Below are 25,319 nucleotides of genomic sequence, written 5' to 3' on the forward strand. Positions count from 1 at the left end.
AATTGGAACTTTGAAGCCCCTTTGCATCTCTCAAATTGCAAAGGGGTTACGGGACAATCTCTAGGTGGTGGTACGTTTAGTCCCATAACCTGAGACTGACCCAGACTAAGCAAGAATGTTGAACCATTTTCAACCTCTTTCCTGGATCTCCTTTCTCTGGAGACAAAAGTACAAAAATCGCTCCTGCACGAAATAAAGTCAGCGCTCTGCGGACTCCTTGATTAAGACGCAGCGGACCTCCCGCCCCTCCCCGCCCCCCACACGCTGGGATATCCACATTTCTGCATTCGTTCTCAAGGGATAGGGATCTGGCTTGGGTAGGGCTGGCCCAGGAATTCCACTGTAGAAGAGATGGAGTGGTAACCGTCCAGATACCTCCCAAAGCAAGTTTTAAAGTCAGTGCCTGAATACCGACCGTTCCGAGTTTGTTCAATGAGTCCTTACCCCGCTCCAGCCCCGCCCAATCCCCCCGAAACAATCCACTCAAGAAATGTAGGCCATTCTGTGTTTGCATTTACAGATTCGCCACCCATCTCCAAGGCCTCGTATTTAAAGATCGGGATTTTCGACATCTGCCTAAAGCTGTGGTCAACAGCCTATTTTGACATGCATTTCAATCACACCCTACTCTTGCCCAAAGCCTCCCGCCTGTGAAATTGAAAGAAATTTTCTTAACTCCTTATTTAAGACCCTCCTTTTCCTGCTCGCATTATTTCCTACTTCAGAGAAAATCAGATAGCTATGATGAGGAACTGCCTACGTTTTCCTGGGGAAAAAAAAAAAAGTGCAACAAAGTGAAACTTGACTCATAGGGAACTAAGTACTTTGTAAGTAAGAAGGAAAAAGTAATTACTGGTACTGCTATAAAACAAATTTAAGTGGGAAATGGGAGGTGATTCCCATTAAACAGACTGCCCCATCCTGGAGTGGGAACAGGCTATTCTTCCTTAACCCTTAAAAGTAATCACCTATAATAAATTATTTTCAAACTGTAAACTGCTTTCAAACACCATAGCGTTTTACCAGATTTATTTACTTGTTATACACAGACGATACAAACGAGCAAAAAACAAAACGTTTCTCAATGGAGTGTGTACTTGTATAAATTATTCAGTTCACAGACAAAACGAAACAAATATAAAAATCACAACATTAGATTTACAGAAGAGCCAAAATATACACACGTTTAGACCCTGAATTCCTATTAGGAAAAATCCCCCCATGGACTGGAATCTAGATTGAATATTGTGTATGATGCATATTTCACATTAATTTTAAAATACAAAAAAAAGTATAGGTTTGCTACACAACATTAGAAATCCTACTAATCTATTTCCAGGGGGATTAATGCTCCTTATCAAATATAACAAGACTTAAGAGGGGAAAAAACCAGTCTTACTTGCATTAATGCTAGTGTTTTCCCAAGGAAGTCAAATTTCAGCTGTTTCTAGGTGGCAGGGAAATCATTTTCAAAACTAAAATGCAGTAAAATATACAACTCACACAATTTATCTTCACTAGACTACACTATAGTTACCAACAATTCAGTCATCTATATCATTAGTAGATATTCATTACAAAGATTTACAGCATATAAAGGTGGAGGGGGGGACTGAAAAGATATTCAGAAACAGTTTGTCAGCATATTTGGCACCTGCACAGACCAGTAATGGATTTGGCACTTTGGGGAAAAACAAATAAGGCAAAATAATATTGCTGATGTCGAGCTATTCTATTTAGGAGGGGGGGTGGGGTGGGGAGTGGGGAGGGACATACAACTCCAGTTAACTTTGCTTTGCAGGCATCATGCCACTTAATCGACTTGCCTATGAACAAGACACCTATCCTTTACAGGTGTTTGGTCGGATTCTCCTTAGCTATGTGTGTGCATTAGAGCACAGAGCAATTATTTCATGCAACGGATTGAGGAAAAGTGAGAAGCCCATCATTATCTATCAAGTATTTCACGTTTCCAGAGCCTCTTAGAATATTGTTAATTATCTCACAAGAAAAAATTTTAAAGTGGAGGGGGGGTGGAGAAAATGGCAAAGAAAGGAAAAGAAACGAATGAAAAGGTTAAGCGTGAACTGGTTTTGTGCCTTGACGATGAAAATAAAAACTAGCCATTCGTTACAGTAAATTAACACTATATACAGTCATTTTCACAGGCTTTGTTCCACTAAAATTATTAACATCCCTACCATCCATCCATCCATCCACTCGGGGATAAGAAAGGACGCGCTGGGTGGGTCCGGGTTCTAGAGTCAACATCCTACGGTTAATGGGGAGGCCGAGACTTGGAGGGTCGGAATCGCTGCTGCCTGACAGGACTGCCCAGGTCTCCTAAAGGTGAAGAGTTTCATTACAAGAAAGAGAAGGAGAGGGTGAGAAAAAGACGAGAGGGAGGAGGCTTGTTAGGAGTGTAACTTCACAGAAGAAGAGTTAGGAGGAAAACCAAAAGGTTTACAGCAAAGTTGAAGGTCGGTGTGCTAACTGCAGAAACTGCTGTGCAAAAAAAGGTTAAAATCGCACTCGGAGACCTGTACTTATTCGTCGCAGACGGTATTCGAGGGCCAAGTGAAATGAGGGGGTGCGCGAGGTGGGGCGTGGGGAGGAGGAGCTGGGGAGAGCTGCGAGGGGCTGGCTGGGGGTGGGAGGCGGGAGGGGGCCGGGCCGCGGCGGGGCGCGGGGCCGGGAGGGCAGGGCCGGCCTAGCTGTGCGAGTAGAAGCCGTAGTAGCCGCCTATGTCCTTGGCGCAGTTCTTCTCGCAGTCCCGCTGGGCCAGCACCTCGCTCTTGAGCGGCGACGAGCTCTCGGACACCGGCGTGTCGGCGGGTGAGATCCGCCTCCGCTTGGCCTGCTCGTAAATCCCCGAGTCGCTCGAGTCGATGGACTTGATGGAGGAGGGCGTCTCGATCCAGCTGGAGTCGGACAGGTCCTTGGGCTTGGCGTCCTCGGCGGCGCCGGGTGGCAGCGGCGAGCGCTCGGCGGCCAGGCCCTCGGCCTCCTCGCCCAAATAGGGGTTGGCGCCCGCCATGCGGGCGGCGGCCGCGGCGCTGTTGGGCCAGCAGGGCAGCACCGAGCCCGACTTGGCGCCGCAGTACTGCGGGGGGCTGCGCGCGCCCCAGCCGGACGGGTCGGCGTAGTAGCCGAGAGGACGGCCGGTGCAGCCCGCCGCCTGCAGCGGCAGCGCTTTCACGCCCGCGGCCGCGTACGAGAGCAGCGTAGCCGCGTTGCCCGCGAAGTCCGTGGCTGTGTCGTAGGCCGAAGCGGCGAAGTCCAGCCGGTTGTTGGCCGGTGTCACAAACCAGCGCTGCGGCGACGGCGCGCCCGGGTCCTCGGCCTGCTGCGGCGACAGCAGCCCGTTGGTGTGCGGCACACTGCGGTCCGTGCCCGGCCCGGGGCCCGCGCCCGCACCGGGGTGGAAGCGGGCCTTGGCGTAGTTGCTCACGAACTGGTCCTGCAGGAAAGAACCGGCCATAGCGTAGCGGGCCCCGGGCACAATCTGCGAGCGCGGGGAGTCGTTGGGCGAGGGGGTCAGGCGGTCCATGTCGCAGCCAGTGTAGATCCTGCGAGGGAAGGAGAGAGAGAGAGAACCGAGGGGTGGCCGAGAGGTCCCCTCGGGAGGCAGAAGGGAAGGTCGCCTCCACTTGTGGCCCACCCCCACACTGTCCGTCTGTAACTTGCCGTCCAGGATGGAGAGAGACGAAAGGTCACAGACCTGCGTCCTCCCCAAAACAAAATAAATCGTGAAATTGTAGAGGGATCAATGTACTTATACAGGAACCTAAGCAAAATGCAGACCAAGAGGAAGTCTTCCCTCTCCCTCGCTCTCTCTCACCGACTGCACGGGGGATCAGAGAGCAGAGCACAGCAGGGGATACTCATCCCACTTCTCCAATGTATTTATAAACATGAGGGCAGATTCGCCCAGGGACTACGGTGTTACTTGCCCTGTGGGCCTTTCCTGTGTAGCGAGAGTTACTGCGCAAAATTTCTAAACAAGATATCCATTTCTTCACTCTTTTAAGAACACTTTCTTCCATTTGACACACACTCGGGCTGTCCAGGTAGTAATCATGGAAGCCTGGCCTTCACCAGTCTTCTGAGACTTGAAGACTTGCTGCTGGAAGCCTCTACTGTACTTGCTGTCCATTGTTTCCCCCAGGTGATCCTTTACCCCCCACCTCTACCAACACTAACAAGAATTACTACTTAGAGACAAAGTCATCAATCAATACAATTCTTTTACAGAGAAAAGGTGCACTTTTTTTTTTTTAAGTAAGCTCTACACCCAAGGTAGGTCTTGAACTCAGGACCCTGAGATCAAGAGTCACATGCTCTACTGACTGAGCCAGCCAGGAGCTCCAAGAAAACGTGTTTTTTACTCTGATCTCTCCCTAGCTTTTGACCTTTATTGGTAACAAACAAACAAACAAACAACAACAACAACAAAACCACAACAACAAAAAACACCAAAAAACACCTAAGGGGCAAACTCTTAACAGTGGTTACCGACCTCCTCTAAACAATCTCCCACTAATAATAGCTAACCGTTACACAACTTGACTATGTGCCAGGCACCATTATCTAGGACTGTACAGATAGTAATTTAGTTGACCATCACAACAATCCTCCCAGTTAGGTAGCATTATTATCCCACTTTACAGATGAGAAAACTGAGGCAAAGGGAAGTTAAATAATTGCCCACAGACAGAAAGTGTGTTCCTGGGTATCACCTTAGGTAAAATAATGAAAGATTCACTGTAGGCCCTGGGCCTAGAAAATCCCATTAGAATTGAGGGAGAACCAGAGATTGGATCAAGACTGGTAGAAGTGTTTTCTCCTACACATAGACACATGTCTCCCTTTCTATTTAGCTCACACATAAATGTTTTAATCTTTGATCAACACGCTGTTTTGAGAGAGAGCCTCAGTTTTGTCAGACCTTAATCCCTTGGGGAGGAGATTCCCTGGTGAGTGGCCAAGCAATCCTCTAGTCCCCCCTGAACCCTCATTGCTCTCCCTGTTTCTCCAAAAGTGAGCCATGTCCAAAAATTAAACATAAAAGGGGAAAGGGTGGGTGTCATAAGCCATTCTGCTCTCCCCTACCCCCCAAAAACCTGTCCGTTTGTATAGATGAAGACATTTTTATGAAAAATACACAGTTTAAGAATCAAAAGGAAGTGACTTTTCCAACAGAAGTCAGCCAGAGGAGGGCAGATGAGGGTAATGTTGCTGCTGCTCAAGTCCATTCTGCTCGCTCTACAAAATTTCCCTCCTGAAATTTAATCCCAGTTTCAAATAAGAGAAGCAGAGGGAGGCAGGAAGGGAACGTAACCAGCAAGGTGCAAATATCTTCTGTTTACCACCACAATATTTTAAGAAGAAAAAAGCAGCCTGCAAAAGATACAGTTTAGATGCCCATCCAGGTCCCAACCCACATGGGATTACCGAACTGATTTGTGCAAAATAAAATGCTTTGGAACAGATGTTCACAACAGAATTAAAAGCTCAAAATCTACAAGACCCCCTAGTACAGAGACCAATATCTCTGGTCTCCTGGGCCACACACTTTCCACAGTGCCGGGTCCACATTTTTAGGTTGTGAGGACTAGAGTAGCTGAGTTTTTATTCTAGGGAATCATCTTGACAAGGCTTGCTTCCTCAGAACTACTTTTGGGGGAGGCACATGACAGATATAGACAGAAATATCAATGACTCTCCTTTCAATTTGTTATAAAAATACCAGGAGGGAAGTTTGCAATCTACCTGGAGATGGAATAGAAGCAGCCACTTGTCTAATTCTCCACAAATTTCATCTATTGCTGGTCAAAGAGAACTTCAAGTTTGTAGCTCTATCCCAGGCACTTAATGCAAGCCATGAAATTCAAAATTTATGTACCCCTCTCTTTTGTGGCCAGAAAAAAGTGGGGGATTCCTATAATCCAGATTTAGATTTTGATATATATATATATTTTTTTCTATATAACAGTATTTGAACTCTTGGGCACTGTATCTGAACTCTGAGCAAGAATGCAAGAACAAACCCAGAAAGCACTAAGTTTACATCTACGGTTGCCCCCAGAGAACAGCATTTTGATAGAAAAGAAATGGAGATAGGTAAGGGAAGCCTGGAGAAAAGGGTACCAACACATTTAATTAAAACACGCCTAGATGCAAAGGATAAAAGGAAATATTTTTCTTTTGAAGCTTATAAATAACATACAGCAACAGCACCTGGGTCCTTCCCAAAGCCTTAAATAACTGCAACAGTGGCTCTGCTCATGACCTTGCCTATGGTGGGTGCACATTTTTATTCAGTCCATAGTAAACTTGCACAGGAAAAGCTATTACACAAAACTTGAAAACGGGTAAATAAAAGCCACATATGCCAAGGAGACTGTAACAACTGCCAGAGCCACATGCACTTTCCGGCAGAATCGGGCGGTTTCAGACACAGACAATCTGAGCTGAGCACCTGCAGCGCCACATACAGCTCGTGCACCCGGGAACCAGGGCAGCTCCCCCAGCCAGCCAGCCCCAGAGGCCCGCCACCAACTTTGTAACCCATAAGAAAGACAGAAATAAGTGGAGGAAATCTTTGACCAAAACTACAGAAGTACCAAGCCAGAAGGTCAGCAGAGAGAAGGGGAGCCCATGAAAAGGAAAGGGAAAACCTTAAAGACACCTTGTCTTCACACACTCCAGCTTCCAAAAGCCTTGTACACGACCATCCACCTTCGACCTAAAGCCCAATTCCACAACTACTTGAGAAGGAAGGTGCAAGATTACTTACGTGTCATAATTATCCCGAAATCCTTTTGCAAAGGGGTTGTGATCTATTTTCAATTGTGTAATCTGGATAAGACAAAAAAAAAAAAAAGATGAATAAGATCTCACCTTCTATACAGGTGGATTAGGTGTTTGCAAATAAATCACCACTTTTTTTTACAGGGGCTTAAGGCCTGCAATTTCATTAAGTAGCCAGGTTTCCCTAACCAAAGATTTCGAGGGAATGAATGGAAAGGAGAAAAGAGAGAGCATCATGAAAGTTATGAGGAACATGTTTAAGTTAATGATGCCTAACACTAAAGCTTTGCTTTCAACTAGCTCTCCTATGTGTTCTAAGTCACTTCAAATGCACATTTTAAAAATGCTCGTTATAAAAAGACAAAAATCTTTAAGGGGCACTTGAATTCATCACCAAACGTTGCCTATTTTAAACATTTCACCACATTTTTAAAAGTTGGTCATTTCTAATTCATAACCCCAAGAACTCCCTGCTGCATCTTAAAACCAGCTTTAAATTAAAATAAATGCATATTTTCATTTCTGATACTTTCATTTAAGTTTAAAAAAAAAAAAACCCACCATCACTCCTAGCAGTGAAATCAACAGAAGTAAAATAACTTTTCCTGAACTTACAAATTCTGAAGTTCAAGTGCTAAAAAAAAACTCATTCCAAGGCTTCCGGGAATTTGATTTATTGTACTTTCCAGATATGTGAATGTGTCTGTTCTTTTGCTCCCCCCAAAAGTGATGTTTTTATTTCGGATACTTTAATTTTTTGTTTAAGATAATGCCAAAGCTTGCCAAGAATAAAATGCAGGGGAAAGTCTGCTTGTTTCCTAAAGGCAAGAAGGACTCGAAAGGAAAAGCGAGAAGGGGAGGAAGGAAGGAAGGAAGGAAGGAAGGAAGGAAGGAAGGAAGGAAGGAAGGAAGGAAGGAAGGAGATTTAAACCTGTTCTAGTTTGAGAACTGACTTAAAATTCCCAAGAGAAGAGGCCCTAGAAATCCTGGGCCCCTCAAAGGTGGCCCGTGTGGCCCGCGACGGAGACGAACAAGAAGCGTTTTCCCACGGGCAAGGGATTCAGGGAAGGCGCCCGGCAGGCCCCTAGCCCTCCGCCCTAAAGGCGCCGCGGAGCCAGCTGTTGCTGCTGTTAGCGCGAGCGGGGCACCGCCGGGGACGCGGGCCGCTGCCGGGGGAAGCGGGAGCCGCCCGCCGTGCGCCCAGCCCCCAGGCCTGCTTACATCGGTGTTCTGGTAGGCGGTGACAGCGATGAACTGAGTCTCGGGAAAAGTGAACGTCTGCACGCGGCCGGGCTGGCTGGTGTCCTCCGTGCCGTCCTCGTTCACTTCCACCACATGCAGGCGGGGCTGGTACTTATGCAAGGACTGTAAAACCACCATCTGTCCGGCGGAGAGAAAAGGGAGCGCGGGGCGGCGCGTTAGCGCGGTCAACGTGCGCGGGGCTGGGGCCGCGGGCCGCGCGGGGTCTGGCTGGAGCCCGCCGCCCCGGCTACCTGACCGCCGGACTCCCCTGGCTGGTGACTGGCTGGCTGGGGCAAGACCAGCCCTCGTTCCTCCCGGAGCCTAGAGCACCGGAGCACGGGAGGAAAACCGAACCCGACTGCCTGATCCTCGGGTCCTCCCGATCCGCCTAGCCCTCCTTTTAGGAGGAACAAAGATTTTTGCAACAAGCAGGTCCTGTGGGGGTTCCTTCTCAAAATCAATCAAGTATTTGGACAGTACTAGGGAAGGCCGGGAACTCGGGAATTGGGCAGAGGGCAAGAGCAACTTTATAGGAGGATAGAAATAGAATTTTTAAAAAGGCTTTTTAATGAAGCAAAGAAACATATGCCCAGTTTCTCATGCTGATTTAAACTAATGGACTGAATGTTAGTGAGGGACATGTGTGGGAGAGAAGGAAAGAGAAAGAGAGAGAGAGAGAGAGAGAGAGAGGAGTGTTTGAGCCACTGACCTGCCCATTGTTGTTTGAAGCTCCTTTGTTGTTTGTAAGTTTTAATTTTCCAAAAGAGATTTCTTGGCGCATCCAATGAGCCCCCGTGTTGGGGGAATCCGGATGCATATATACCCGATTTCCTAGAGAAAGAAATACGTTGTTTACATATGCCCGGGGCACTGCCCAGTCCCAACTCCTCACCACGTAGGACGTGCACACACACACACACACACACACACACACACACACACACCTTATACCACAGTGAGGCCCATTAGCTGGGGTTTTTTTTTAGGCCTCGCTTTCTCCTTATTAACTGGAGATGATTAAAATAGTTTTTGCATAATCCTCCCCCTTCTCGCTGCTCAGTCTGTCCCCCTATCCCCCTCGTTTCCTTTTAGAAGTCATTGGCCGATCGTTTTAAAAGTCTCTCGAGCCAGTCCACAAAGGCTTTAATTAATCATTCTCACCTAAATAAGTGTCAGGAAAATGTGTTAATTGGAAGGACTTGCCTTGCACATTGGTGTCCGCTTTGCCGCAAGGAACCCATTTGCCTCCTTGAAACCTCCAGTGATTGGGATCCGCCAAAATCACATCCACAAAAATATTGTAATGAGCCGTGGGATCGAGACCAGAAATGTTAAAACTTAAAAAAGGAAACATGCGCCTATTTAAATTAAGGGGGGGGGGGGGAGAAAACAAGAGAAAAAAAAAACATAAATGTTAAAGATTAAATGCAAGAAGCGCGGCGCCAGATAGCAAAGCAAAACTTGTTCTCCCAGCGTCGATGAGCGAATGTTTGCTGGGTTAGAGAAGGGGCGGTGGGGGAGGAAAACAAGTGGGGCTGAAGTCGGGGAGACCCGCGGGCGAGCTGGCGTGGGGAGTCGGCAGGTGTCACTGCCCAGGTGGAGAGTGAGGTTGGCGACCCGCAACTCTCTACCTGTCCTCGGTTCCGGCCGTTATTGCGTCCCTCCGATTTCCCAGCCGCAGGCCGGGACTCTCCCTCTCTTTCTCCTTTCTCCCGCCCCTGACTGGCTCTCAGACCACCTCTCTAGCGCGGGAATCCCCTTACCAACCTCACCGCGGCGGTTATACCTTTCACCTTCCCTTTTTCCAAAACCAGCCAACTCCAGGGCGCACCAGAGCGCCTTCCACTCCGCTCCCGACCCCAAATCATCGCTACCGGTGCGGTCACAACCCGGCGCACTTGCCCCCCGGGCCGTGCCCGGAACAGCGACTGCCAAGAATGTAGCATTACCTTCCTTGTTTGGTGATGATCATCTCCGTTTGGTGGCGGTGAAATTTCAGCCAGAGGGGCCTGTTGCACAGGTACACCTGAGCTTTGCCGGGTACCAGTCCGGGCTGTGTGGAAGAGAACTGGTAGAAAGGGGCTCCTTGGTAGGAGTGGCTGTACTGCTGTGGGTAGGGGTAGCCGGCCGCGGGGTAGCCCTGCGGTGAGGAGTTGGACAGGAGGCTGTTGTAGGCTCCGTTGGTGATGACCGGGTGGTGGGCCATGTAGCGGCTGGGGCTGCCGATGGAGAAGGCGGGGTGCGCCGGTCCGTGCTGGCCGGGGTACGGGAACATGGCACTGGGAGCAGTGGCCGCAGACTGTGGCTGGCTGGACTGAGAGAGGAGGTAGCGATCTGCAGCAGAGCCATCGAAACTGTGACGAAGCTCAGAGACCCCGTCCAAGACAGGAGAGAGTTTACTTCTCTGGACGTCCCCTGGTGAGTCCTTGGAGTCAGGAAAATTGTCTGTATCTGACTGATTCGTCATCCCCCTGGTAATTTTTTTCAAAGGTGAACTTCTCTCCAGGTTGTCAGTGGTCGAGATAATGGGATGATCGTGCAAGACAAGCTCAGATCCGCCTGAATGTGGGTAGCTGCTGCTCACATTGAGAAATTTCTTGGAGAGCATGATAGAAGGAGAAAGGCAGTGCTCCAGCTGCATAGCTCTAGAACCTGAACACTCGCCCTCCTGTCCCTGGTTTTTAAAGTCCTATTTATCATAAACTAGAAATCCACAGACCCCCTCACTAGACAGAAAGCACTTCAACCAGCAAATGCTTCTCAAAGGTTTGATTTACTTTTTTTTTTTCCCTGGGAGAAGAGATTGGCCAATTGACACTATGCAGCAATCAGAAAAGGCTCACTTTTGATCTTGCTGCTTGTGCAGCCGATGAAACGGCTCCTGCCATTGGTTAACTGCTGACAGTAATTTAATTAGATAGACATTAATTAGGATAATCACCTGGCTCCTGGTCGCGACGATCATGGCAAATTGAAGGGGATGATTTTATTGTTGGCTTGGGGGGTGGGGAATGTGTGTTGGCTTTACGTGAGCACTGTTGTGTCACCTTTAAGCTTTGTGACCACTGCTTTAGGAAGATTCAAAGATGTGCAATTTACTAAACATTTTCCTACCTTCCCCCCCCCCCCTCCCTCCTTTCAGCTGAGGGGCGGAGGAGGGAATTCGATGATGCTAGGAGACTTTTCGGATCTGAATGAGCCAAATATTCAGTTGAATGTAACGATTTCAAGTGCAAAGTATACAAAGCGCGAGCCGGTGGCCTCTTCTCGCCCTGTAAAAGTTCCAGAGTCTGTCTTTTCCAGTTAATACAGAAGCACATAACACCTGAGCCAGTCCTTTGTGAGAAGGTCCTGCGTGTCCTCGACGAACCGCCCCCCCTCCCGCACACCTTTTTAACTACATACATAAATAAATAAATCACTGCCGCTGAGAGCCACAGCGATGAAAGTGAGGGGGAGGGGGAGAAGTGGGGGCGAAAAGCAGCCACTCACCCACCCATCCACCCACCTCGGGAAGGTTCGGTTTCTTGCTCGAGCACAGAAACAGTGACAATCTATGATCACCTTTTTAAGTTTTGAAATAATCATAAGCTGTCGGGCTGAAGTGCCTTAATGTATTTGCAGTGATGTTTACGAGGTCTTTACTAAATATTTTATCAGCGAGCTTGGTTGCAGATTATCTGAAGAGCATCTAACTGGGGGCAGGCGCCATGCACGCGCGTCCCACTGCACTTCCTTCTCTCTGAGGTACTGGCTTGGCGACAAGGTTCAAAAGCCTCGCCAGGAACAGAGAGGGCCGAGTCCTCGCGCAAATGGGTTCGCTGGAAGCGCTGATCTGGGGAGACAGAGTGGAAGTGGTGTCAACGCAGTGATCGATGCTGAAAACTGGTCGTGTGTGTGTGTGTGTGTGTGTGCGTGTGCGTGTGCGTGTGTGTGTGTGTGTGTGTGCAATGTTTATATAATCTGAAGGGGAGAGGGAAAAAAGAAACATGCCAGTAAGTTTAAAATGAGGAAGAACTTACGGAGGAATAGAGAAAATAACCAATTTAAAAGGATGTTGGCACGAATGAATAGCACGAGGCCCAAAGCGACCCTGGGATGTCGGAAGAAATCTCCCAGCACTGGCTCTCCAGAGGAACCCAGCCCTGCGCCCGGACCAGAGGGCCAAGAGCAGCAGCGGCTTTACCCGGCCCAAGTTGCTTCCCGTGGCCCGACACCCGCCAGCCTGCCCTCCTGAGGCTTTCCACGGGGCGCGGAGCCGCGCCGGAAGAAGGAGGAGGCGCGCGGCGGGAGCTGAGCTCGGCCCCGCGGGCTGGCGGACGGGCGGGCGGGCCCCGCGCCGAGCACCTCTAGGGCTGGCAGCCTGAGCGGCCATCCCCGAGCCCGGCGGCCCACCCGGCTCTGGTGCATTGTCTAACGTCCCCGAGCGGCCTGAGCGTAGGCTGCCCAGCTCCCCGGCGGCCCCGAGGGGGAGCCGCCGCCCGGGAGACGCAGGGGAGCGTGGGGAGAGCCGCGCGTGGCGCGGACGCCGGGGGCGCACACTCTTCCAGTGCCGGAGGCACGGCCCCGGCACCTCCGACCCGTGCAGCCGAAGTCTTCGAGAAGCGCGTCAGCCCTCCTCGGGCCTCGGCACTTCCCTGATGGAGAGCGGCGCTGAGGACACTGGGTGGGTCCCGGGCTTGGGCAGAGAGGGGTTAACCAGACCCGACTTCCGCCTAGGCGGGCGCGATTTTAGAGCGCTGCCTCGGTGGGCCAAGCGGTCAGCGCGGAGCCCAGCCCGAGCCCCCGAGGCGGGCTGGGCGCCTTGGCTGCAGAGGGCACCAGCTGTGGCCTCCAGCAGGGCGCCGCGAGCAAGGCCCAGGGCGGACGGCCCTGGGCTGGACAAGTTGATGACCAGATGTCCCAGACTCAAGCCGAGACAGCTTTCTGATAGAAAAATACAGCCAGACCCGTTTTTTTTGTTTTTTTTGTTTTCCTTTCGGAAGCAAATCTCAGCTCCTGGCCATGAAGCTTCATAAACAAGCAGGGCCTTGGTGTTGAGGCATCGGGTTGCGGGGGAGGAGACAGTGGCTATGACACTTTTTGACACTTGGTTTTTCTGCCCTTCCCTTTACCTTCCACCACCATTTCTCCCCGAGGTTTTTGCCCAATTTTGGTTACTCTGGTTTTTCTCATTTCTTCGATCATTAACTTCTTTGTTCCCGAGCGCCTCTCTGTCCACTGCTTCCAAGATTACCTCCCTCCTTTTTCAGTGGGGTACAAAGCCTTAAGTATGTAGCAAAAAGACGAGACTGCACCTGGGCTCCTTTCGAGACTCATTCCTTTTGGGCTCATTCCCGGCACCCTGACTTGGCTTTTTCTTTTTTAAAGAATGGAGAATGATGAAATGTTAAAGTATAGAAGAGGGATAGAAAAGGGATAAATTCCTCAGTTTTTTTAAGGAACTGGAATAGGAGATTAATGTGCATTCTGACTTTATCAGTACTAAATTCAGTGATTCCTCACTACAGGCTATGCCTTGAACTTACATATGTTCAAAAAGGAAAACTCTAGACTTTCTTCAAAATCAGCACACCTGCTCTTGAGCCATACTTGTGTGCACCAAGTATGTGCAGACTTGAAAGTGCATACGAACCATGCCAGGATTCTTGATTCAGGTCTGTATATATAATGTATATTCTGTATATATAATGAGCTCCCAGAAGACCCAGGGGCTCCTGGTCCAGGAAAATCACTGAATTGTTGAGGCTGGAGCTTCCAATGTCCCCATGTCAGTCTGAGAGGAAAACAGGGACAGCTCAATGCTAGAGGCAAGCAGTTTGGGTTCTTGTGCTGCTTTAACACTGCATAATAGATGGGTAAAGATGCTCACATAAGCACACACACACACACCTTGAGGCTGTGATTAAATAAGTCGTTTCAATGCCTAACTGGACCTGAGCCACCAGGCTGCTGCTGAAATAGCTGCACATTCCAGGACAAAAGTGTTCATTGAGACTCAGGGCATCCTCATTTCAATCCATTTCAAATCTCCAAAGAAAATGCAGGGTTTTGCTAGGAGGGATCTGATAAGGTTTTGAATTTGGGAATGTCTCTAACATGAACCAAGTAGGAGAAAGTGGTACTGGCCGTGGGAAGTCCAAGGTGAGGTGATCAAATGAGAGCAAAAGGCAGGCACTGTGTAAACCTTCTCAGGAGACATTTTCAGGAGAGTAAAATGAAAAACAAACAAAAAACTATTTTCAAATGGAATGTTGAGAATAGCCCTTGAATTATTGAGGCCTTCTTCTAGGGGCATACATACTGTATGAAAAAAAAAAATCCTGACTAGCTCTAATGAACAGTCTCTGCGAAACAAATCATAGATAGAACCCTATTTATGTAAAGGGAAAAACCATGTATCCAAAAAGTCTGCACACAAGATTAAATTAGGCAAAAGGAAAACTTCTGCTAACTTCCACTTATATTTTAATTATAAATGGTTAGCTGTTGTAATTTCAACAATTAAATTATTAATACATGTTACATGTCCTACATAAAACATACTATATGTAAAAGAAAAAGCCACAGGACAAGCAAATGCTCAGAATACCTCTTATTCCACCAAAAAAGTCTATGAAACACAGTGGGAATTTAAGCCATTTCTACTTTTAGTTTCTGGTAACTGTTCATTAGGCAACCAATAAGAGCCTAGAATTGTTCAAGTAGGACAGTAATGTGGTCTACCACGTCATTCCTACCACTTCTAGTAGAGGTTAAGTCTAAATTCCAAGCCCCCAAGTAAAACCCTCTTTTTAATGAAGCCTCAGAAACAAACATTTTTACCATATTTTCATAAAGGGTACAGACAAGAATGAAATCTGTCTCCATATGTTTTCCCATACTCTTTGGTGTACCCAGTATGGTGCTGTGCCATGAGGATTAATGGGGCAGTTATTTATGTAAATTAGGTTAGAAACAGGTTGAGGGGTAAGGTCATCTATAAAACCTGCCATTAGTCAAATTTTTGTCTTTATCAGAAAACTGAGTATTTTTAATTTGGAAAAGATGAGAGAAAGCAGAATTATTTATGTGTTCATATTAAACTCACGTTATGGTGACTTTTCTCATTTTGCTTTCAAGATTATATACCTTCTATTGCTGTCTTAGCTAAAAGTCTAATGGGAGTCGCAGCCGGCCACTCCCAGATAATCTCAACACTGTTGGTAGAATGTGCTCTTTAAGAAAATGAAAAAGTCTAAATTAACACTGTCACCTTTTTCTTCTTAAATGTACTCCTCTGGAACCCTGAAAAGTATAATACATTAAGAAACTGAATATACAATATTAATTTGTGACAGATACTTCAAATAAAATATGTCAACATTTTTTTCTGGGTTACTCACTAATGGGGCAGCAACTCCTTAATGGCAATCATTTTACATTTGTCAAGTTTTGTTATCACATTGATGTTTTATGTATTATAAGATCTTAAATTGCAAAGAGAAACATATCTTTGTGTGAGATTTCTAGAGCACTGTCAAATGTTACTCTGTCAATTCCACCCAGTGCCAAAAAACCTCAGGAGACATAGATTGTAAATGTATTTTATTTTGTAAGCAACAATCAAAATATATTTGTGTTACTGTTTTCTTCAAATATTAAATGGGATCTTAACAAAATTTGTCCACTTTGATGTATTCTTATACAACTTTGGAATCTGCAAAGACCCTGACTAAAGAAACAGAAGTAATTGCACAACTGAGACTGAAGGTGTTACAGTGCTGCAAATGATGCCAGATGTCTTACATTGAACCAAACACACCTTCAGAGGTCCCTTGATTTTGAGCATTAGGAACAATAGAGGAATATACGCTGAAAAGTATCACTAATAGCCTTTTGCATTGTTTTATTTAAATACGACAGTATCCAACATAGCTGCTAAACACTGGACGATATTTGAAGTCATAAGTACATCCACATGTTCCTCCAAATGACGTTTGGGGTCCTAAATAAAAAAAAAAATGGGGAAAGAAAAAGAAAAAAGAACGATGTTACTGATAGAACAGTTACTTAAAGTAGCTGATGAAACTGGTAAAGAAAGCCAAACCTAAATTTATATATATATGTACAATTTAACTTTCCTAATATATCACTACATTCTTAGGATTTCTAAATTAATTAAAAAATTAAGTACCTGATAAAATAATAAAATTTACCACGAAAGACTGATTTACACAATCAATGCTATGACTCTGTACCAGAAATTACAAAGAGTAACAAGGAATTCTATAAAGCTGCAGCATCTGATTTTTTAAAAAACAAAGTTTAAGCATTTATATGTGTGCATAAGCCCAAGTATGTGTGCGTATTTTGTGTCTTTCATATTTATTGACTGAGTGGGCTCTTTACTCAAAGCAGACATACCAATAGGTAAGAGTTGAATGTGAATTCTCATTACTTCCTCTGTAATTTTAATTTAAATTTAATTCATGTATAATTTTTAGTATTTCAGGAAAGGTGCTTTAAATGATTCAGGAAATATTCTTGGATCAAAAGTCAATGTTAGTTTAAACATTTAAATACAATTTGGATCAATTCTACATTGTTAAGAATATATATTTTATACACTTATTTTGAAAAAAAAACTATCATAGTAAAGTATATAGGTATAGTCTTTTAACTGAAACCTAATTAAATCCATATATAAAATGTCTTCGTTAAAAATGAGGCTTAAAATAACATTATAATAAATGAAGTCAAATTAAAATGCTTAATTTATATTCATGTCTAAGGCTGAGCTGAATGAAATCTATCAGCTAAATATGAAAGCTTTAAAATAATATATATGTGTGTGTGTATATACATATATATATATATTGCACACATTAAAAAAACTCAATTAAAGCATTATTTTCGTTTGGGTATTGCTAAAATACCCAAGACTCCTAACTTTAAACAAATGTTCATCACTGGAATTATTTCTTGGCTGTTCTTTCCTAAATTACAATTTCAATATATGCTTGATTTCCTTGAACAACCCAGGGATGCAACATGATACAAATAATTTTAAGTAACTAGACCACATATTAAATTTTCTTTATTTCAGAAATACACCTTAGGACATTTTAGTGAAAGTGACTTTTTGAAAGCCCGGGAGGAGAAAAAGATAGTGATCTGATTCCATTCTAGACAGGTTTGCTTTTGCCATGCGATAGGTTAAACCAGTGAAATACTGTATTTTGAAAAATGATTCTGATCATTATTCAACTTTGCCCATTACATATTTTTCAGCTTTGCCTTTAATTTAGACCTTTTACTTGTTGCTGTTACCACAATCTACATCGTAGCTTCAGATTCATTTAGTCAAAAAATCCTAAATTCTCTAAAGTGTAAGGCTCCAAGCTGGTGATCTAATAATAAATATGAGACTACAATAAATAGTGGGAAAAGACAACGAGAGTAACTGTATCACACAGGATGAGAGATTAAGATGAACTATACTTCATTTTGTTTTGGGAGAGTTCTTGTTTTTAAATTATAATATTCAGACTGCAGTTGAGATTTAATTTCCCTGATTATGATATTTAAGTCAGACCTTTGCCCCTCCTGCTTTGTTGGAGTAACTGGTTTTGTAGTGAATTGGTAACACACTTCCCTCAGTTATCTACATTACTTCTTGTGGCAGCTGGGTGATTCTTAGAGATTTCCCATCCAAGAATGGTCCTGGCCCAAACCTACATAGCTTGTGAGATGTGATGGGATCAGAGCATATGGTAGGATGGCTGAAAGCAAAGACAGCTTAGTGTCTTGCATCTGAAATATCAAGATTCTGCCAACATCAGCAATATGATAACCATGTTCCATGAAATGAAAAAAAATGTAATCAACATTCTTTAAAAAACAGTTTAATTAATCTGTAGATTCTTTTAATTGGTTGGTGTGTTCCCCCAACCCTCAGAAACTAGGAACTAAAATATAGATTTCATCTTGGAAAAGTGAAAGAGCAAATACTTAAAACCCTTCTTCACTCACTATACTCCATTGGGGCTCTAAGCCTTCTCAGGAACATTACCTACATATTGAAGCCTAGAAATTGACAAACTGTATCACTTAAAAAACGGTTACATATGAAATAAATCTACCATTCTATTATTCACTGATGATGTTATTTCCAGTAAAAATAATACTTGAAAAATTAATATAACTCAGGACCTAAGTTTCCTAATTTATTTCTAGTAAATTATTTTCACTAAAGATAGTATCTCACAGGTATATTTGTGACTTCACTATATATGGCAAAGAGAATTTGACATCAAGTAATTCAGTGACCTTTAAAATTAGCATCGTATTTACATGACAGAAGAAAAATGTAGAGTGAACAGACAGGAAAAAAAATCATGCAGGCCCTAAAACAGTTTTAACTCTACAAGAGCATGTTATTATGCGACTGCATAACCTATTACGGTATACCTCACCTGCTTGCCAACATTCTTTATTGCCAGCTGTTCAGGTGTCATCTTATCTTCTTCTTCTACAGCCTGTGAACGAAACACAAAGGACAGAGTTTCAAATTCTAAATTTACTTTTCCCACTGTAGAATATTCAAAGACAATGGTGACCATAATTTTCATTCACAGAATCTTTGATTCAAGTGACTTATTAAACAAAAACGTGATTTTGCTACTCTTTAGAATAACCTTCAATTGTAGTAAAAACGACTACCACCATCATTTTGAAAACAGACTTAAGAAATATGTAAAAGACACTGAATATGTTAAACTGGACCACCAAATGATAGTATTAACTCTCTGAAAGCTGTTACAGAATTCTTTAAGGGATGGCTAAACCAGAGGACAGAAGCCCCCGAGGCAGCTGTTTATGGCACCATGATGGCTAACTAGTCCTATTCTGTCTTCTTTCCCTTTTCCTACTCCCGTCACACCTCTGCCCCAACTTCCCATTTCTTTGCCTCCTTTTTCTTGTCAACTGAATCTTTATATACCCAGTATCTATTTAACTACCAGTATCTCTTCAGATCAAAGGAGCTGCTGGCTTTTTTTAAGTGTTTATTTATTTATTTATTTTTGAGAGAGAGACAGAGAGAGAGTGAGTCAGAGAGAGAGGAGACACAGAACGTGAGAGAGAGAGGGGCAGAGAGGAAGACACAGAATCCGAAGCAGGCTCCAGGCTCTGAGCTGTCAGCACAGAGCCCGATGTGGGGCTTGAACTCATGAACGGTGAGATCATGACCTGAACTGAAGTCGGATGCTCAACTGACTGAGTCATCCAGACGCCCCAAGGAGCTGCTCACTTTTGATCCACTTAACAAATCATATAGTTTTCTCCCTTCACAACTCTACACATTTAAAATCTCTAAAAGTAGTACATGTATTCAGAAAAAAAATCTCACTTCTCCATGACTGATCTTTAGTAATCATGAAGAAACAGAGTAATGTGAAGTTTTCAGCATGAAAAACGTACTTGAATTAAAATCCAAATCAAGTAAAAATGAAATCAACCAAAATATACATAAACCATTTTCTAGTATTATCAGTTAGCTACAGACACTTAGGTGCATGACCACAAATTTTCTAGCAAGTAATTATGAAAAATTACAGAATTCAGATTAGCTACCATCACTGTCACCCTCTCTCAACAATAGCACCACCATAAAACCTCTTTATTGAGAAGGAACCTCCTTAAGAGTTTGGGTATGTTTCTGTCTGAAGCCAGGACTCTATATCAGGTGAACTCCTTGTCTTTAGTGCCTGATAAACGGAAAACAAAGAAAACTGAAGGGTCGCCAACCTTAAGAAATAACACCACAGCACTTACCACAAAGATGGTTACAAAAGAGGGTGAGATGGTGGGGGTAGAAAGCAGGAAACCAAAATCCCAGTGAGGGTTAGATTTGGATACTCTAAACTTAATAATCTTGCAGCTGCCAAATTTCTTCATGTGTGAACAATGAACATGTAGGAAATGCAATCATCAGACATTTCCCATAAACTGGGAAGTTTGGCTGCATTTCACACCTTCTTAATAGTTTTGTAAACAGAGAACTTGAAAATGAGCAAAGATGGCAAGTGTCTAATTTTATAAATGGACAAACTATCTAGAGAATTTTCCCCAGTAGAACCTGCCTAAAGAGAAAAGATGGTGAATAAGTACTGTATCTAGTGATTATTAGAGGATACTTATTTACAACACATTATCAAGAAAATACATTTATGACTCATAAAACTGAAAGAAGGAAAAATAAAAGTTAATAACACTCCAAATCTAGAATTCCCTAGATAGAGAGTATGTTCATTTTCAGAGTCAGATGTCACTCCTATTATTCTCAGCTAGTTAAAAAAGTATTACCTAAGTGGGAAATTGCTTCCCCGCTATCCCAATGATTTACATATATAGAAACAAAGACAACACTTAAAAAAGGTTCTTTTCCTCAATTACTTTGACAAATCCTGACACTATACCTTACCTACTTGAAAACATTATTGATGAATGGAACAATTCACTTAAGTTGTATTCTGCATTCATTCAGTGTTAGCTGCTCCATGCACATGTCGAAAACAGTACATACAGTATTGGAAGGAGGTAAGAGTTTTGGAATTTGGCTCAAAATACCAGTCAATGTACAAAATAGTTATTACAAAGTATTATGGAGTATCACAAATATCAAAGATGGCGGGTACGCAAAGATGAAAGTCAAAAAGCATTTTTTCACTTTTTCTCTTCACTGGTCCTTTTCTAAAAAGGTTAAACAGAACATAAAAAGTTCTAACTTAATTTTTAAAATCTTTTACATCATTTAACCACTTTACCAATTAGTTTTTCCATTTCCAATAATTAAAAGAGAGAGTTCACAAACTCTTTGAGAAGTGCAGATGGTAAAAAGTACTCCCAGCCATAGATGCCATCTGGAAAATGAGGAGCAGCTGTAGATTTAGGCATATACTAAGGTTGCAAACCCCCATGACAAAGAATAAGCACATCTCTTTCATTCTAAGATACACCAGATCAGACCAGATCATCACATCAAAACCTTGAATGTTTTCTCCACTTACCTAAGTTACCTAGATCTCTTCTGCCATCTGGGCATGACCAGTTTGTCTTCATTCATAGTTCTAATCTGGCTAGTCACCAGGAAAAATTAAGAAATGGTAGCAGCAGAAACAAATGAAATTCAGGCACAGGCAGTGTCCTCACTAGGGGAACTTCTGTGTTTATGGCAACTTCTGTGATTTGGCATCAAATTTTGCTTTTGCATTCATGCTCTTCGGTTTACTCAACCAACAAAAAAGCACTGAAAATGTTTGTGGCTATTCACACTAGAAACGTTTTTAACAGTTTATCAACAAAGACCCCCAGATGGCTATCCCATCATGCACGGTCTGCACAGTTCTAAGAAATTCCTAGAATTTGGTCTGTTATGTTATCATAATCCCCTCAGACGTACCCCCATGTTAAACAGGCTTTTACTAAACCCATTAACTTCATTCTCCTTTTTCTGGTAATGGTCAAATTTCTTAAATGGAAAACAGGTATCTCAGATTCTACCATTTTATTTACCCTTTAAAAAATATGGACTGGATCTTTTGCACTTCATTTACACTCTTAAGGATCTCCATCAGGTAAAATCCAATGAACTCAGTTTTCTTGAACTTTCTGAACGCCTTAAAGAGCTTCTTCAATCGCTATTTTCTCTTCTAACCCTTTAACCTCTGTGTTTTTATAACACCATGTCTCCTATTCCACTCCATACTTCTCTGGTCCTTGGGCTTCTTTTCTTCCCTTTGAAATACTAACTTTCTTTACTCTTTAACATGCCCTGATCCCATTTAATAAGCACGTGCTTTCTAAAATCACATAGATGGTAATTTTTTTCACCATCAATCTCTGCATAACTGCTAGTGAATTTCAAGGTATTGTCTTTTCCTTCTTTCTTGATTTTATATCAAGTTAATGTATTGACTATATAACTGAAAATCACATTACTGGGTTAAGGGTAAAGAACAAGTTTAAAGAAATGGCTTTTATAAAGCATACTTGAGAAAGCAAAATTAGCACACATGAAACAATTAGAAATTTGAGACAGGAGAAGAGGTGTGAGTTTGGAGAACATAAAATTGGTTTTCCTACAACTATCAGTAATTACATATTACCAGACACTTGCTTTTACAAATACTGATTTACTGACTCTTTAAAACATCCCAGTGAAGTAAGTTAATATACATTTTATATGTAAAGGAATTAGGCACTATCTCCTTGGGAGAACCATATGTTAATTCCAGCAATACTCCTATTATATAAAAAAAAAAAAATGTATTTCTAACTCTCCTTTTGAAATAGCTTGTAACACTTTAGGTACATTCTATGCATGTCCTCGACAGCAGAATTTTCATTTACATATTCAATAATCACTACTAAGTACTCCCTCTGAATAAGATAGTTCTCTCTTCAAGGAGCTCACATTTGGGCTTTACTTGCCTGGAAATCTCAAACTGCAATGCAGTATGAAATATACAAAAATGGAATGTGCACAAAGAACAATGGGGCCACATATAGAATATAGCCAATAAGCAATGCAACTGTGACTTCAACAGTACTATCTATCTCCAAAGACCTTGAAGCAATATTCATGACAATTCAGGAAATAATTACTTTATAATGACATATCCTGGATAGTAATAAAGCCACACCCATGATTTAATAAGCAGCCTGAACAGCATAAATTCTAAAAATCTTACAGGGAATACAATTTAAAAGTGTAACTACATGAAATAGGGATATACAATAAACATCATAGGTGTATGCGTATACACCCGTAACAGAAATAATATAGTTCAGCTTGTTGAAAAATTTCTATGACAGAATCTACTAGATGCCTACCCAACATGTATCCTCCCTTTCTTCTTTTGTAATACCACCCTAATTTCCTTAAAGACAGTGCTGCTCCCAGGTAAAAGACCACACTATATAGATAGCCTTTCTCAAAGTAAGATGTGTCCACTTGAGTTCTACCAACGAGACTATAATCAGAAGTGCTGTTGGGTAGGGTTTACGAAAAGAACTGTGAAACGGAGCAGATTTAGCTGGGGTGCATCCCTCCCTTTTGCCCCTCCTTTTTAACCAGTTACTGGGAACTCAGATGGGATGGCTAAAGCTCTAGCAATCACCCTGAATCATGAGGATATCTAAAGGATGGAAGCCAATATGAGGAAAGTGGAGCAAAATATAGAAGGAATCTGGGTTCATGAAGACTTCAAAGTGTCATACTGGCCTTGACTTGCAAGACACCTACTTTTCTTTCTTTTTCTTTTTTATTAAGAGACCTACATTTCTATCTTGTTGAAACCATTGCTACTTTGAGCTAACACAATCTTAGGTATAAGCAACATCTGGTTAATGCAAAAACTGAAAATAATTCAGGATTTACAGGAAGTATATCACTCCTCTACTTTCCACCTTTGAGGTGACACTGTTCATAACATATGTTGAGATAAATGTGAAATAGGTATCTTTGAAAAAGAAAAGGAAGGTAACATAGTAGGAACTTTTCAAATTGTTACACAATTCAATTTCTACACATAATAGCAGGTTGTAAATTCTTCTATAAGTCGGTACTTGTAGAATTTATTCTTCAAAATAAACCTTAAAAGAGAACATGTTACTTTTAAGAGATATACGCATTTATAATTGAAACATAGCCCCTTTGCAAAGTTCTGTAACTCTTTACTTACCCACTAGTGATGCATTTTCCCAAATCATTTCTTAAATTTGAAAATAAAATTTTTCTTTGACTACTTAATAAGGTTGAACTTGTCTTTTCATGTTTATATGCCATTTGTCTTCAGTGAGTTTTCCAGCTGTTTTGTCCAAAATTATTGTTTTTTAAAACTACGTTATAGGGATTCTTGTGGATACTATACATTTTTTGGATGCTAGTCTTTTCTGTGTTACCAGTATAAATATTTTCTCCCAGTCTGACTCCTAACAAGCAGTCAATAAATGTTAATTTATTATTTTTGTTGCAGATAAACCATACTGTCAAGTTATCAAAACTGTAAATTACCTCATTGATATTCTTACTAGCATTAAAATAATCTTCCCTATAATAGTATATATTCCCTATATAGTAATTTTTCCTATAATCTAGAATCAATGATGATTTCTAGCTGGAACACTACATATAAATCAGGGCACGTTCTTCAAAGCCAGATCTAATTCGGCTGGAATTTAGTTTGTACGGGACCATCAACTTTTTCAAAGCTAAATTCTCTCCAAAGACTTCTTGCTACATGTGGCAAGCTTTACAATATTGACAACAATATTTACAATACTGAATCTTCCTATGTGAAAACAGAGGAATCTATTTTATAAATGTTTTTAGTATTATTGAAATAAGCCATATACATTTAAACATGTATTTCTTATGGTAATTCTTTCTAAGTATTTTATAAGTTTGGATACTATGAACTGACTTGCCTATTACAGTTTTCACCTGGTTTCAGCTTATGTAATTGCATGGTTACCACATACATAATTCTCTATTTTAACAGTTCTGATGGTCTTCTAGTTTAGTCTCTTAGATTACTGTTTGATTGTAAACATATCCTATCATACTTAAATAATGATAATCTGTCTTGGTCTTCCCAATATTTATTTATTATTTTGTTTTTCTTATCTTATTGCACTAGCATAAACCAACATTTTCCCAGTTAAAATAGCTACTGTAGTAAACCAAATGTAATCATATAATTACATGTTTTATATCTAATCACATAAAAAATATACCTGAATTTTCTTTCAGGTTATAGAGTAGGTACTATTTCTACCTGAAAGGTAAAGTGTCAGATCTCAGAATTCACAGGGCTACATGTTTGAAAACAAGGTAAATTTTTATGTCTCTGTTATTTTTTTCTAAGTTTTATTTATTTAAGTGATCTCTACATCCAACGCGGGGCTCGAACTCATGACCCTGAGATCAAGAGTTTGATGCTCTACCATCTGAGCCAGCCAGGTTCCCCTCTTTATGCTACTTTTTTTTTTTTTTTTTTTTTGAGAAAGAGGGAGGGAAAGAGAGAGAGAGATTGTGTGGGTTTGTACAGGGGCGAGTGTCAGAGGGAGAGAGAGAGTGAATCTTAAGCAAGCTCTAGGCTCAGCAAGGAGCCCACTATAGGGCTCAATCCCACGCCCCTGAAATCATGACCTGAGCCAAAATCAAGAGTTAGATGCTCATCCGACTAAGCCACCCAAGCACCCCCTATTTTATTCTT

At 42.6% G+C, this 25,319-nt stretch overlaps 2 protein-coding genes across 2 annotated transcripts in view; both read right to left on the reverse strand.

The window, feature by feature from the left end:
- Positions 1-2,596: 2,596 nt before the first annotated feature.
- Positions 2,597-10,819, reverse strand: TBR1 (T-box brain transcription factor 1). Its single transcript, XM_058715160.1, has 6 exons — positions 10,005-10,819; positions 9,259-9,413; positions 8,765-8,886; positions 8,035-8,193; positions 6,800-6,861; positions 2,597-3,569 (listed from the first exon to the last, which is right to left on the reverse strand). The coding sequence occupies exons 1-6, from the start codon at positions 10,694-10,696 to the stop codon at positions 2,711-2,713; spliced, it is 2,049 nt and encodes a 682-aa protein (XP_058571143.1). The 5' UTR covers positions 10,697-10,819; the 3' UTR covers positions 2,597-2,710.
- A 4,806-nt stretch (positions 10,820-15,625) lies between these two features.
- Positions 15,626-25,319, reverse strand: part of PSMD14 (proteasome 26S subunit, non-ATPase 14) — a 99,349-nt gene continuing 89,655 nt past the window's right edge. Inside the window, exons 11-12 of the mRNA XM_058715159.1 lie at positions 18,513-18,575; positions 15,626-16,042 (exon numbers count right to left, since the gene is read on the reverse strand). Coding sequence (XP_058571142.1) covers positions 15,944-16,042; positions 18,513-18,575 — 162 coding nt within the window. The 3' untranslated portion in view covers positions 15,626-15,943. The remainder of the gene's footprint in view (positions 16,043-18,512; positions 18,576-25,319) is intronic.

The sequence above is a fragment of the Neofelis nebulosa genome, chromosome 2 (genome assembly GCF_028018385.1).
Source record: "Neofelis nebulosa isolate mNeoNeb1 chromosome 2, mNeoNeb1.pri, whole genome shotgun sequence".
NCBI lineage: Eukaryota > Metazoa > Chordata > Mammalia > Carnivora > Felidae > Neofelis > Neofelis nebulosa.